Source organism: Nerophis lumbriciformis, linkage group LG16, assembly GCF_033978685.3.
Source record: "Nerophis lumbriciformis linkage group LG16, RoL_Nlum_v2.1, whole genome shotgun sequence".
In the NCBI taxonomy this organism is placed as follows: domain Eukaryota; kingdom Metazoa; phylum Chordata; class Actinopteri; order Syngnathiformes; family Syngnathidae; genus Nerophis; species Nerophis lumbriciformis.
The window spans coordinates 3,749,498-3,764,065 of NC_084563.2; the positions used below are offsets into that span (position 1 = coordinate 3,749,498).

The window sequence follows — 14,568 nt, forward strand, 5'->3', positions numbered from 1 at the left end:
CCTACTCTTCCTTCTCCTCCTCTCTTCCTTCTGCCATTTCTTCTTCTCTTTCTTCCTTTCCTTCGTCTCTTTTTCCATCTTCTTCTATCCTTCTCCTTAATACCCTTCCTCTCCTCCTCCTTCTCCTCCTCTCTTCATTCTCCCCTTTCTTCTTCTCCTTATTCCCTTTCTTCTTCCCCTTTGTTCTTCTCCTTTTCCCTTCCTTCCCTTCCTTCTCCAGTTTCTTTCCTTCCTTCTCCCTTTTCCCTTCCTTCTCCCTTTTCTTCTTCTCCTTCCTTTACTTCTCCCTTTTCTTCTTCTCCTTCTTCCCTTTTCTTCTTCTTATTTTTACATTCCTTCTCCCCTTTCTTCTCTTCCTTCTCCCTTTTCTTCTCCTTCCTTCATCTCCTTCTCCATCTTCTTCTATCCTTTTCCTTCTTTTTTTCTTCTCCTTCTCCTCCTCTCTTCCTTCTGCCATTTCTTCTTCTCTTTCTTCCTTTCCTTCGTCTCTTTTTCCATCTTCTTCTATCCTTCTCCTTAATACCCTTCCTCTCCTCCTTCTTCTCTCTTCATTCTCCCCTTTCTTCTTCTCCTTTTCCCTTCCTTCCCTTCCTTCTCCAGTTTCTTCCCTTACTTCTCCCTTTTCCCTTCCTTCTCCCTTTTCTTCTTCTCCTTCCTTTACTTCTCCCTTTTCTTCTTCCCCTTCTTCCCTTTTCTTCTTATTTGTACCTTCCTTCTCCCCTTTCTTCTCTTCCTTCTCATTTTTCTTCTTCTATTTCTTCCCTTCCTTCATCTACTTCTCTATCTTCTTCTATCCTTTTCCTTCTTTTTTTCTTCTCCTTCTCCTACTCTTCCTTCTCCTCCTCTCTTCCTTCTGCCATTTCTTCTTCTCCTCCTTCCCTTCCTTTGTCTCTTTTTCCATCTTCTTCTATCCTTCTCCTTAATACCTTTCCTCTTCCTTCTCCTCCTCATCCTCTCTTCATTCTCCCCTTTCTTCTTCTCCCTCTTCCCTTTTGTTCTTCTCCTTTTCCCTTCCTTCTCCAGTTTCTTCCCTTACTTCTCCATTTTCTTCTTCTCCTTCTTCCCTTCCTTCATCTCCTTCTATATCTTATTCTATCGTTTTCCTTCTTTTCTTCCTCTCCTCCTCTTCTCTTCCTTCTTCTCCTTTTTTCGTCTCATTTTCCATCTTCTTCAATCCTTCTCCTTCTTTTTCTCCTCCTCTCGTCCTTCTTCCCTTTCTTCCGTCTCCTTCTCCATCTTCTTCTATACTTCTTCAAACCATTCTTCTCCTTCCCTTCCTTCGTCTACTTTGCCATCTTCTTCTATCCTTCTCCTTCCAACCCTTCTTCTCCTTCTTTTCTTCTTCTCCTCCTTCTTCCCTTTCTTCTTCTCCTTCTTTCCTTCCTTCGTCTCCTTCTCCATCTTTTTCTATCCTTCTCCTTTTTTTCTTCTTCTCCTCTTCCTCCTCCTCTCCTTCTTCTCCTTTTTCCCTTCCTTCGTCTCCTTCTCCATCTTCTCCTTCACACCCTTCTTCTCCTCCTGTGTTCTGCCAGAAGCTCGTCCCAGGACTCTGCACCTCCTCAAACAAACATGACAGAAGCATGTTTTCGTGCAGGAGGAAGAGGAGGAGGAGGAGGAGAAAGAAGAAGAAACTGCAAAGTCCCAATGAGGACTCAAACCCTGGAACTCCTGCCTGCGAGGCGGACATGCTAACCACTAATGCACTGAGATGGTCTTTGAAATGAAACATGTTGTTGTTGTTGTTCTCTTGCTTCTATTGAGGCTTTTCTAATGTTTCAGTAGGTCAAAGGTCATGTCATCAAGATGAATAGCAAGTCACGTGCTAACGCTAGCTGCTGCTAACGAGCATCATTAATTACTGTAAACATCTATTGATAAGATCACATCCTCCCACAGGACACACACACACACACACACACACACACACACACACACACACACACACACACACACACACACACACACACTGAAAGACTAAATATGAATCAAAGCTTTTAGTGGGGAAACAAAAGCATGAAAAGGAAGAGCAAAGTAAAGACTTTTGTTCCATGAAAGGAAGCTCACATTTACCGTTTCTCTTCACACCCTGAATGCATCCTCAGGTGAGAACACCTCCTTGACATCCAGCAGCACTTCCTGGCTGACATTTACATAAAGGTGGGCGGGACTAACCTCACTGACCTCTGACCTCCACCCAGGAAGTCAAGCTGCAGTCAGTCAGGCTGACATTTACTCAACTCAGGAGGAAGAAGACCAGGAAGAAAAGGATGAAGAAGACCCAGAAGAAAAGGAGGAAGAAGACCCAGATGAAAAGGAGGAAGAAAAAGAAGAAGAAAACCAAGAAGAAAAGGAGGAAGAAGACAGAGGAGAAAAGGAAGAAGACCGAGAAAAAAAGGAGGAAGAAGACCCAGAAGAAAAGGAGGAAAAAGAAGATCGAGAAGAAAAGGAGGAAAAAGACCGGAAAGAAAAGGAGGAAGACCCAGAAGAAAAGGAAAGAGAAGAAGAAGATCGAGAAGAAAAGGAGGAAGAAGACCCAGAAAAAAAGGAAGAAGACCAAGAAGAAAAGGAGGAAGAAGACCCAGAAAAAAATAAGGAAGAAGACCAAGAAGAAAAGGAGGAAGAAGACCCAGATGAAAAGGAGGAAGAAAAAGAAGAAGAAAACCAAGAAGAAAAGGAGGAAGAAGACAGAGGAGAAAAGGAAGAAGACCGAGAAAAAAAGGAGGAAGAAGACCCAGAAGAAAAGGAGGAAAAAGAAGATCGAGAAGAAAAGGAGGAAAAAGACCGGAAAGAAAAGGAGGAAGACCCAGAAGAAAAGGAAAGAGAAGAAGAAGATCGAGAAGAAAAGGAGGAAGAAGACCCAGAAAAAAAGGAAGAAGACCAAGAAGAAAAGGAGGAAGAAGACCCAGAAAAAAATAAGGAAGAAGACCAAGAAGAAAAGGAGGAAGAAGACCCAGAAGAAAAGGAGGAAGAAAAAGATCAAGAAGAAAAGGAGGAAGCAGACCCAGAAGAAAAAGAGGAAGAAGAAGAGGAAGAAAAAGACAGAGAAGAAATGGAGGAGGAAGACCCAGATGAAAAGGAGGAAGAATAAGATCGAGAAGAAAAGAAGGAAGACGACCCAGAACAAAAGGAGGAAAAAGAAGATCGAGAAGAAAAGAAGGAAGAAGACCCAGAAGAAAAGGAGGAAAAAGAAGATCGAAAAGAAAAGGAGGAAGAAGACCGGGAAGAAAAGGAGGAAGACCCAGAAGAAAAGGAAGAAGAAGAAGATCGAGAAGAAAAGGAGGAAGAAGACCCAGAAAAAAGGAAGAAGACCCAGAAGAAAAGGAGGAAAAATACCCAGAAGAAAAGGAGGAAGTAGACCCAGAAGAAAAGGAGGAAGAAGACCCAGATGAAAAGGAGGAAGAAAAGGAAGAAGAAGACCAAGAAGAAAAAGAGGAAGAAGACCGAGGAGAAAAGGAAGAAGACCGAGAAAAAAAGGAGGAAGAAGACCCAGAAGAAAAGGAGGAAGAAAAAGATCAAGAAGAAAAGGAGGAAGAAGACCCAGAAGAAAAGGAGGAAGAATAAGATCAAGAAGAAAAGAAGGAAGAAGACCCAGAAGAAAAGGAGGAAAAAGAAGATCGAGAAAAAAAGGAGGAAGAAAACCGGGAAGAAAAGGAGGAAGACCCAGAAGAAAAGGAAGAAGAAGAAGATCGAGAAGAAAAGGAGGAAGAAGACCCAGAAAAAAGGAAGAAGATCGAAAAGGAAAGGAAGAAGAAGAAGATCGAGAAGAAAAGGAGGAAGAAGACCCAGAAAAAAAGGAAGAAGACCGAAAAGGAAAGGAGGAAGAAGACCCAGAAGAAAAGGAGGAAGAAGACCCAGAAGAAAAGGAGGTAGAAAAAGATTGAGAAGAAAAGGAGGAAGAAAACCCAAAAGAAAAGGGAGAAGAAGAAGATCGAGAAGAAAAGGAGGAGGAAGACCCAGAAAAAAAGGAGGAAGAAGAAGATTGAGAAGAAAATGAGGAAGAAGATCGAGAAGAAAAGGAGGAAGAAGAAGATTGAGAAGAAAAGGAGGAAGAAGATTGAGAAGAAAAGGAGGAAGAAGATTGAGAAAGAAAGGAGGAAGACCCAGAAGTAGAGGAGGAAGAAGATCGAGAAGAAAAGGAGGAAGAAGTTCGAGATAAAAAGGAGGAAGACCCAGAAGAAAAGGAGGAAAAAAGATTGAGAAGAAAAGGAGGAAGAAGTTTGAGAGAAAAAAGGAGGAAGACCCAGAAGAAAAAGAGGAAGAGACCCAGAAGGAGGAAGAAGGCAGAGAAGAAAAGGACGAAAAAGACCGAGAAGAAAAGGAGGAAAAGAAGATCGAGAAGAAAAGGAGGAAGAAGATCGAGAAAAAAAGGAGGAAGACCCAGAAGAAAAGGAGGAAGAAAACTGAGAAGAAAAGGACGAAAAAGACGGAGAAGAAAAGGAGGAAGAAGAAGATCGAGGAAAAAAAAGGAGGAAGAAGACCGAGAAGAAAAGGAAGAAGAAGACCGAGAAGAAAGGGAAGAGGAAGAACAGCAAGAAGAGCAAGAAGGGGAAGAGAGACAAATTGAAGAGGAAAATTAGATTAATAAGAAACAAAAGAAAAAAGAAAAAGCAAAGGAAAAACTGAAACAAAAATTAAAAGAAAAAAGACAAAAAGAAGAAAATCAAAATCAAAATAAAATAGGAAAAGAAAAACAAGAGAAACAAAAGAAAAATGAAAAATAAAATGAAAAATAAAAATAAAGGAAAAAGAAAAGGAAAAATTAAAATGAAACGAAAAACCGAAAGAAAAAAAGAAAAAAGAAAAAAGAAAAAGGAAAATAAAAATACAAAATAAAAAATAATTAAAAAAGGGAAATCAAAATGAAAAGAAAAAAAGGAAATGTAAAAGAAAAAGAAAAAACAAAACAAAAAGGAAAAGAAAAATGGATTGAAAATAAATAGATAGTAACAAATAACAAGAAAAAGAAAAAATAATACAAGAAAAAGTAAACAAAAATTAAAATGAAAATCTGAAAGAAAAAGAAGAAAAAGAAAAAAAAGAAAAAGAAAAAAATAAATGAAATGGAAATGGAAAAGAAAAATGAGAAAAAAGGAGAAAAAAAAGGGGAAATGAAAAATAAAATAGACATTGAAAAAAGAAAAATGAAAAGAAAAGAAAAACAAAAAACAAAAGAAAAAAAGAAAAAAATAGTACAAAAAAATCCATCTATCCGTTCATTTTCTACTGCTTGTCCCTTTTGGGGTGGCGGGGGGGGGGGGGGGGGGTGCTGGAGCCTATCCCAGCTGCATTCGGGCGGAAGGCGGGGTACACCCTGAACAAGTCACCACCTCATCACAGGGACAACATTCACACACTAGGGACCATTTAGTGTTGCCAATCAACCTATCCCCAGGTGCATGTCTTTGGAAGGTGGGAGGAGCCTATCCCCAGGTGCATGTCTTTGGAAGGTGGGAGGGGCCTATCCCCAGGTGCATGTCTTTGGAAGGTGGGAGGAGCCAATCCCCAGGTGCATGTCTTTGGAAGGTGGGAGGGGCCTATCCCCAGGTGCATGTCTTTGGAAGGTGGGAGGGGCCTATCCCCAGGTGCATGTCTTTGGAGGTGGGAGGAGCCTATCCCCAGGTGCATGTCTTTGGAGGTGGGAGGAGCCTATCCCCAGGTGCATGTCTTTGGAAGTTGGGAGGAGCCTATCCCCAGGTGCATGTCTTTGGAGGTGGGAGGAGCCTATCCCCAGGTGCATGTCTTTGGAGGTGGGAGGAGCCTATCCCCAGGTGCATGTCTTTGGAAGGTGGGAGGAGCCTATCCCCAGGTGCATGTCTTTGGAGGTGGGAGGAAGCAAACAAAGGAAAAAAGATCAACAAAAGAAAACAACTTTGATTTAAAAGTAACTTTGAAGAAGTTCCTTTACTAAATAGTAATTTATAATAATTTAGTTGTTGCCAGAACATAAAAAGATGAGTGGTCATGTTTGCCAACATGATACAGCAAAGATGACTGGTTGCTATGGCGACACTGAGACGCCTCATTTGTAAACATGTGTTTTAATTACAACATATTCTCTCTTCTCATCTGTTACCATGACAACCAGCGCCCAATACTGCCAATCACACACCTGGGTGTGTGTGTGTGTGTGTGCTCACTGATGCAGCACCAACACACCAGTCAAAGGAAAGCAACACACACACAAACATGCAAGGTTCTTGTGTTGTGTGGTCTCCATGGCAACGCCCAGGTCAGCGCCCCCCCCCCCCCCACACATGACTACTGTCTCTGACTACAAATGCATCTTTACATCTTTCAAAAAGAACACGTCAAAGAATACACACAAAAAAAATTCACTTTTGTCCGCTTTCTCCCAGGCACCTCGAATGCAGCACGGGCCGAGGGAGCGCGGCCGCGGCGGCCATGATGGGTGAAGGAGTTCGCCCTCCTCCGTCCCCCCGCCTCTGGCCGTGTCGGCGCTCGGGTCTGAGGTTCGATTCCCACCGGCGCTCATTACGGGGCCGCCACTCAAGCAGGAAGAGCATCTTCCGGCGGCCAATGAGACGCTGCCCTGGCGCCCCCGCAGGTCCCGCCCACACGCCAGCTCAGCCCCGAGTGAGGTCATCAAACACAATATTGTGTTAATAACATATTCACTGGGATACTCTTTCACAACAATCATTCCCTAGCAGATTTCATTTTTTGTTATGTATCTACATGTCACGTATCTACATGTCCATGTCATGTATCTACATGTTACATATCTACATGTCATGTATCTACATGTCACGTATCTACATGTCATGTATCTACATGTCACGTATCTACATGTCACGTATCTACATGTCATGTATCTACATGTCATGTAGATACATGACATGTATCTACATGTCATGTATCTACATGTCACGTATCTACATGTTACGTATCTACATGTTACGTATCTACATGTCATGTATCTACATGCCATGTATCTACATGTTACGTATCTACATGTTACGTATCTACATGTCACGTATCTACATGTCATGTATCTACATGTCATGTATCTACATGTTACGTATCTACATGTCATGTATCTACATGTCACATATCTACATGTCATGTATCTACATGTTACGTATCTACATGTCATGTATCTACATGTTACATATCTACATGTCATGTATCTACATGTTATGTATCTACATGTCATGTATCTACATGTCATGTATCTACATATTCATGTCATGTATCTACATGTTATGTATCTACATGTTACGTAACTACATTATGTATCTACATGTTACGTATCTACATGTCATGTATCTACATGTCATGTTTCTACATGTCATGTATCTACATGTCATGTATCTACATGTCATGTATCTACATGTTACATATCTACATGTCATGTATCTACATGTCATGTATCTACATGTCACGTATCTACATGTTACGTATCTACATGTCATGTATCTACATGTCATGTATCTACATGTCATGTATCTACATGTTACGTATCTACATGTCATGTATCTACATGTTAGGTATCTACATGGTACGTATCTACATGGTACGTATCTACATGTTATGTATCTACATGTCATGTATCTACATGTTACGTATCTACATGTTACGTATCTACATGTTACGTATCTACATGTTATGTATCTACATGTCATGTATCTACATGTTATGTATCTACATGTCATGTATCTACATGTTATGTATCTACATGTTACGTATCTACATGTCATGTATCTACATGTTACGTCTCTACATGTCATGTATCTACATGTCATGTATCTACATGTTACACATCTTCTAATGAATACACATTTTTTTATAATTATACATATGAAAATATGCCTTTTCTAATTAATAAACATTATTTTGTATACTTTTAGACAGAAAATGTGCCTTTTCTAGTGAATAAACAATTTTTTATAATCTTACATATGAACATATGCCTTTTCTAAACACTATTTTTTTATATTTTTAGATATAAAAATATGCCTTTTCTAATTAATAAACATTATTTTTTACAATTTTAGATATGAAAATATGTATTTTCTAATTAATAAACATGATATTGTATAATTTTAGACATAAAATATGCCTTTTCTAATGAATACACATTGTTTTTATACTTTTAGATATGAAAATATGCTTTTTCTAATGAATAAACAATTTTTTATAATTTTAGATATGAACATATGCCTTTTCCAATGAATAAACATTATTTCTTTTTAATACTTTTAGATATGAAAATATGCCTTTTCTAATTAATTAACATTATTTTTTTTATAATTTTAGATATGAAAATATGCCATTTCTAAGCCATTTCTAATGAATACACATTTTTTAAAATAATTATAGATATGAACATATGCCATTTCTAATGAATAAACACAATGTTTTATACTTTTAGATATGAAAATATGCCTTTTCTAATGAATAAACATTATCTTTTATAATTTCAGATATGAAAATATGCTTTTTCTAATTAATAACCATTATTTTTTATAATTTTAGATATGAAAATATGCCTTTTCTAATTAATTAACATGATTTTTTTAAATAATTTTAGATATGAAAATATGCCATTTCTAATGAATACACTTTTTTAAATACTTTTAGATATGAAAAGATGCCTTTTCTAATGTATACATATTTTTTTTTATAATTATAGATATGAACATATGCCATTTCCAATGAATAAACACAATTTTTTATACTTTTAGATATGAAAATATGCCTTTTCTAATTAATGAACACTCTTTTTTTTATAATTTTAGATATGAAAAGATGCCTTTTCTAATGAATAAACATTATCTTTTATAATTTCAGATATGAAAATATGCCTTTTCTAATTAATAACCTTTTTTTTTTTTAGAATTTTAGATATGAAAATATGCCTTTTCTAATTAATTAACATTATTTTTTTTATAATTTTAGATATGAAAATATGCCATTTCTAATGCATACACTTTTTTAAAATACTTTTAGATATGAAAATATGCCTTTTCTAATTAATAAACATTATTGTTTATAATTTTAGATATGAAAATATGTATTTTCTAATGAATAAACATGATCTTTTATAATTTTAGAAAAGATGCCTTTTCTAATGAATAAACAATTTTTTAAATAATTTTAGATATGAACATATGCCTTTTCCAATGAATAAACACTATTTTTTTTAATACTTATAGATATGAAAATATGCCTTTTCTAATTAACATTATTTTTTATAATTTTAGATATGAAAATATGCCATTTCTAATTAATACACTTTTTAAAAATACTTTTAGATATGAAAATATGCCTTTTCTAATGAAGAAACATTATCTTTTATAATTATAGATATGAAAATATGCCATTTCTAATGAATAAACACCATTTTTTAAAATAATTTTAGATATGAAAAATTGCCTTTTCTAATGAATAAACATTATCTTTTATAATTTCAGATATGAAAATATGATTTTTCTAATTAATAACCATGATTTTTTAGAATTTTAGATATGAAAATATGCCTTTTCTAATTAATTAACATTATTTTTTATAATTTTAGATATGAAAATACGCCTTTTCTAATTAATAACCATTATTTTTTAGAATTTTAGATATGAAAATATGCCTTTTCTAATTAATTAACATTAGTTTTTATAATTTCAGATATGAAAATATGCCTTTTCTAATTAATAACCATTATTTTTTAGAATTTTAGATATGAAAATATGCCTTTTCTAATTAATTAACATTATTTTTTTAAATAATTTTAGATATGAAAATATGCCATTTCTAATTAATACTTTTTTAAAATACTTTTAGATATAAAATATGCCTTTTCTAATTAATAAACATTATTGTTTATAATTTTAGATATGAAAACATGTATTTTCTAATGAATAAACAATTTTTTATAATTTTAGATATGAACATATGCCTTTTCCAATGAATAAACACTATTTTTTTTAATACTTTTAGATATGAAAATATGCCTTTTCTAATTAACATTATTTTTTATAATTTTAGATATGAAAATATGCCATTTCTAATGAATACACTTTTTTAAAATACTTTTAGATATGAAAATATGCCTTTTCTAATGAATAAACATTTTTTATAATCATAGATATGAACATATGCCATTTCTAATGAATAAACACCATTTTTTAAATAATTTTAGATATGAAAATATTCCTTTTCTAATGAAGAAACATTATCTTTTATAATTTCAGATATGAAAATATGCCTTTTCTAATTAATAACCATTATTTTTTAGAATTTTAGATATGAAAAATTGCCTTTTCTAATGAATAAACATTATCTTTTATAATTTCAGATATGAAAATATGATTTTTCTAATTAATAACCATGATTTTTTTAGAATTTTAGATATGAAAATATGCCTTTTCTAATGAATAAACTTTTTTTTTTATAATTTTAGATATGAAAATATGCCTTTTCTAATTAAAAACCATTATTTTTTAGAATTTTAGATATGAAAATATGCTTTTTCTAATGAATAAATATTATCGTTTATAATTTTAGATATGCAAATATGCCTTTTCTAATTAATAACCATTATTTTTTTAGAATTTTAGAAATGAAAATATGCCTTTTCTAATTAACATTATTTTTTTTAGAATTTTAGATATGAAAATATGCCTTTTCTAATTAACATTATTTTTTTATAATTTTAGATATGAAAAGATGCATTTTCTAATGAATACACATGTTTTTATAATTATAGATATGAACATATGCCATTTCTAATGAATACACTTTTTTAAATACTTTTAGATATGAAAAGATGCCTTTTCTAATTAATAAACAATTTTTTTTATAATTTTAGATATGAACATATGCCTTTTCCAATGAATAAACACTATTTTTTTAATACTTTTAGATATGAAAATATGCCTTTTCTAATTAATTAACATAATTTTTTATAATTTTAGATATGAAAATATGCCTTTTCTAATGAATACACTTTTTTTTAATACTTTTAGATATGAAAAGATGCCATTTCTAATGAATAAACACACTTTTTTATACTTTTAGATATGACCGAAAAGGAAAGGAGGAAGAAGACCCAGAAGAAAAGGAGGTAGAAAAAGATTGAGAAGAAAAGGAGGAAGAAGACCCAAAAGAAAAGGGAGAAGAAGAAGATCGAGAAGAAAAGGAGGAGGAAGACCCAGAAAAAAAGGAGGAAGAAGAAGATTGAGAAGAAAAGGAGGAAGAAAATCGAGAAGAAAAGGAGGAAGAAGAAGATTGAGAAGAAAAGGAGGAAGAAGATCGAGAAGAAAAGTAGGAAGAAGATTGAGAAAAAAAGGAGGAAGACCCAGAAGAAAAGGAGGAAGAAGATCGAGAAGAAAAGGAGGAAGAAGTTCGAGAAAAAAAGGAGGAAGACCCAGAAGAAAAGGAGGAAAAAAGATCGAGAAGAAAAGGAGGAAGAAGTTTGAGAGAAAAAAGGAGGAAGACCCAGAAGAAAAAGAGGAAGAGACCCAGAAGAAAAGGCTTTGTACCGAGGATGTCGTTGTGGCTTGTGCAGCCCTTTGAGACACTTGTGATTTAGGGCTATATAAATAAAGATTGATTGATTGATTGAAGAAGACCGAGAAGAATAGGACGAAAAAGACAGAGAAGAAAAGGAGGAAGAAGATCGAGGAAAAAAAGAAGAAGACCCAGGAGAAAAGGAGGAAGAAGATCGAGAAAAAAAGGAGGAAGACCCAGAAGAAAAGGAGGAAGAAGATCGAGGAAAAAAAGAAGAAGACCCAGGAGAAAAGGAGGAAGAAGATCAAGAAGAAAAGGACGAAAAAGACAGAGAAGAAAAGGAGGAAGAAGAAGATCGAGAAAAAAAGGAGGAAGAAGATCGAGAAAAAAAGGAGGAAGAAGATCGAGAAAAAAAAGAGGAAGAAGACCGAGAAGAAAAGGAAGAAGAAGACCGAGAAGAAGAGGAGGAAGAACAGCAAGAACAGCAAGAAGGGGAAGAGAGAGAAATTGAAGAGGAAAATTAGATTAATAAGAAACAAAAGAAAAAAGAAAAAGCAAAGAAAAACTGAAACAAAAATTAAAAGAAAAAAGATAAAAAGAAGAAAATCACAATCAATATAAAATAGGAAAAGAAAAATGGAAAAGAAAAACAAGAGAAACAAAAGAAAAATGAAAAATAAAATGAAAAATAAAATGAAAAAAAAAAATAAAGGAAAAAGAAAAGGAAAAATTAAAATGAAATGAAAAACCGAAAGAAAAAATGAAAGAAAAATACTTTTAGATATGAAAAGATGCCTTTTCTAATGAAAACACATTTTTTTATAATTATAGATATGAACATATGCCATTTCTAATGAATAAACACAATTTTTTATACTTTTAGATATGAAAATATGCCTTTTCTAATTAATGAACATTCTTTTTTATAATTTCAGATATGAAAATATGCCTTTTCTAATTAATAACCATTATTTTTTTAGAATTTTAGATATGAAAATATGCCTTTTCTAATGAATAAACATTCTTTTTTTATACAGCTGCCAGTAATCAAGCAAACATATTTGTGCCCACACTTCCTGCGCCTTTAAACAGATTGTTTACACAAAAGACCGCACCCCCCCCAACACGTCATGTGACCCCGACACAGCAGGAAGTAAGTCATGTGACCCCGACACAGCAGGAAGTAAGGCGCTCATGTTCAATATGTAGGTTAACAAGTGTATTAGCATAAGCATGCTAATGTGATCGTCATGACAACATGGCCGTAATCCCGCCCCCCCCTTGCATTTCAAAATAAAAGCTACGGACTTGTGTAAAAAAAAAAATGGGTAAAAGTTGTCGACATTTGCGGCGAGTGTTGAGTCGGCCGTAATTGCGGCCTCGGCGGGGGGTTGCCGTGGAGACGGCGGGGGGTTGGGAAAGGTCGTGACATGCTCCGCCGACTTGTCTCCCTTTCAAAGTTCTCACAACTTTTCCTAAATTCTCGGGGAGGGCGAGGAGAAAGGTGGGCTGCGGCGGGAGGGGCGGCGAGCCGACCTTTCGCCCGGCGGCGGTGTGTTTGTTGTTTGGCGCTAATGAGAGCAGGCAGCGGCGGTGTGGGCGGGCAGAAGAATCACACATTAGCGAGCGTAATGGCGGCGCTCAAACGCCTCCCTCACATTTACAGCGTTTGACCTCCGACCCCCGAGCACGCCGCGCCGCATGGCCGGAGATCATCAGAGGAAGGGAGTTTTTTTTTTCCTCGAGATGAAGCTCCGGTTGCGTGTTCATTACGTGGCGACACGGAGGCCGCGGCCGAGGAGGCGGGGCCACGGGGTTGGCCGTCCTGCGGATAAATAATTAGCGTTTCCTCGGCGCCGCTTCCTACGCGAGGTTAACGCTTCTACACTCGCCGGGCTGAGGGGGAGAGATGCGTTCAGGGAGGCTGCGGGATTCCAGCGCTGCCTGAATGCCTCCCTCCTCCTGACCGGCCTCACATGAGGGGTCACGCCCAGGAAAGGGTTCAGTCAGACGTGGGCGAGCAGCGTCAACATGCTGCCATCCCATTGGTGCTGCCTGATCATGTGACCTCATGGGAGGAATGATGAGGGATGGATCATGTGACCTCATGGGAGGATGATGAGGGATGGATCATGTGACTTCATGGGAGGAATGATGAGGGATGGATCATGTGACCTCATGGGAGGAATGATGAGGGATGGATCATGTGACCTCATGGGAGGATGATGAGGGATGGATCATGTGACCTCATGGGAGGATGATGAGGGATGGATCATGTGACCTCATGGGAGGAATGATGAGGGATGGATCATGTGACCTCATGGGAGGAATGATGAGGGATGGATCATGTGACCTCATGGGAGGAATGATGAGGGATGGATCATGTGACCTCATGGGAGGATGATGAGGGATGGATCATGTGACCTCATGGGAGGAATGATGAGGGATGGATCATGTGACCTCATGGGAGGAATGATGAGGGATGGATCATGTGACCTCACGGGAGGAATGATGAGGGATGGATCATGTGACCTCACGGGAGGAATGATGAGGGATGGATCATGTGACCTCATGGGAGGATGATGAGGGATGGATCATGTGACCTCATGGGAGGAATGATGAGGGATGGATCATGTGACCTCACGGGAGGAATGATGAGGGATGGATCATGTGACCTCATGGGAGGAATGATGAGGGATGGATCATGTGACCTCATGGGAGGAATGATGAGGGATGGATCATGTGACCTCATGGGAGGATGATGAGGGATGGATCATGTGACCTCATGGGAGGAATGATGAGGGATGGATCATGTGACCTCATGGGAGGAATGATGAGGGATGGATCATGTGACCTCATGGGAGGAATGATGAGGGATGGATCATGTGACCTCATGGGAGGGATGATGAGGGATGGATCATGTGACCTCATGGGAGGAATGATGAGGGATGGATCATGTGACCTCATGGGAGGAATGATGAGGGATGGATCATGTGACCTCATGGGAGGAATGATGAGGGATGGATCATGTGACCTCATGGGAGGATGATGAGGGATGATGACATCGTTGATTGCCTGATGGACAAACATCATCCAAGAAGT

The 14,568-nt window shown here is 36.8% G+C and overlaps 1 protein-coding gene across 1 annotated transcript; it reads left to right on the plus strand.

Annotated features, from left to right (window-relative positions):
- The first annotated feature begins 1,580 nt into the window (after positions 1-1,580).
- On the plus strand, positions 1,581-3,561 carry LOC140679458 (uncharacterized). Its single transcript, XM_072914872.1, has 4 exons — positions 1,581-1,711; positions 2,158-3,049; positions 3,116-3,299; positions 3,341-3,561. The coding sequence occupies exons 1-4, from the start codon at positions 1,581-1,583 to the stop codon at positions 3,559-3,561; spliced, it is 1,428 nt and encodes a 475-aa protein (XP_072770973.1).
- Positions 3,562-14,568: the final 11,007 nt, after the last annotated feature.

Excerpts from the sequence above, each read along its gene's own strand:
- LOC140679458 (XM_072914872.1), top strand. The coding sequence starts at position 1,581 with ATGTTTTCGTGCAGGAGGAAGAGGAGGAGGAGGAGGAGAAAGAAGAAG. Across the intron at positions 3,050-3,115 it reads AAGAAAAAGACAGAGAAGAA|CCAGAACAAAAGGAGGAAAA; the intron begins ATGGAGGAGGAA and ends AAGGAAGACGAC. Across the intron at positions 3,300-3,340 it reads GGAAGAAGACCCAGAAAAAA|AAAAGGAGGAAGTAGACCCA; the intron begins GGAAGAAGACCC and ends AATACCCAGAAG.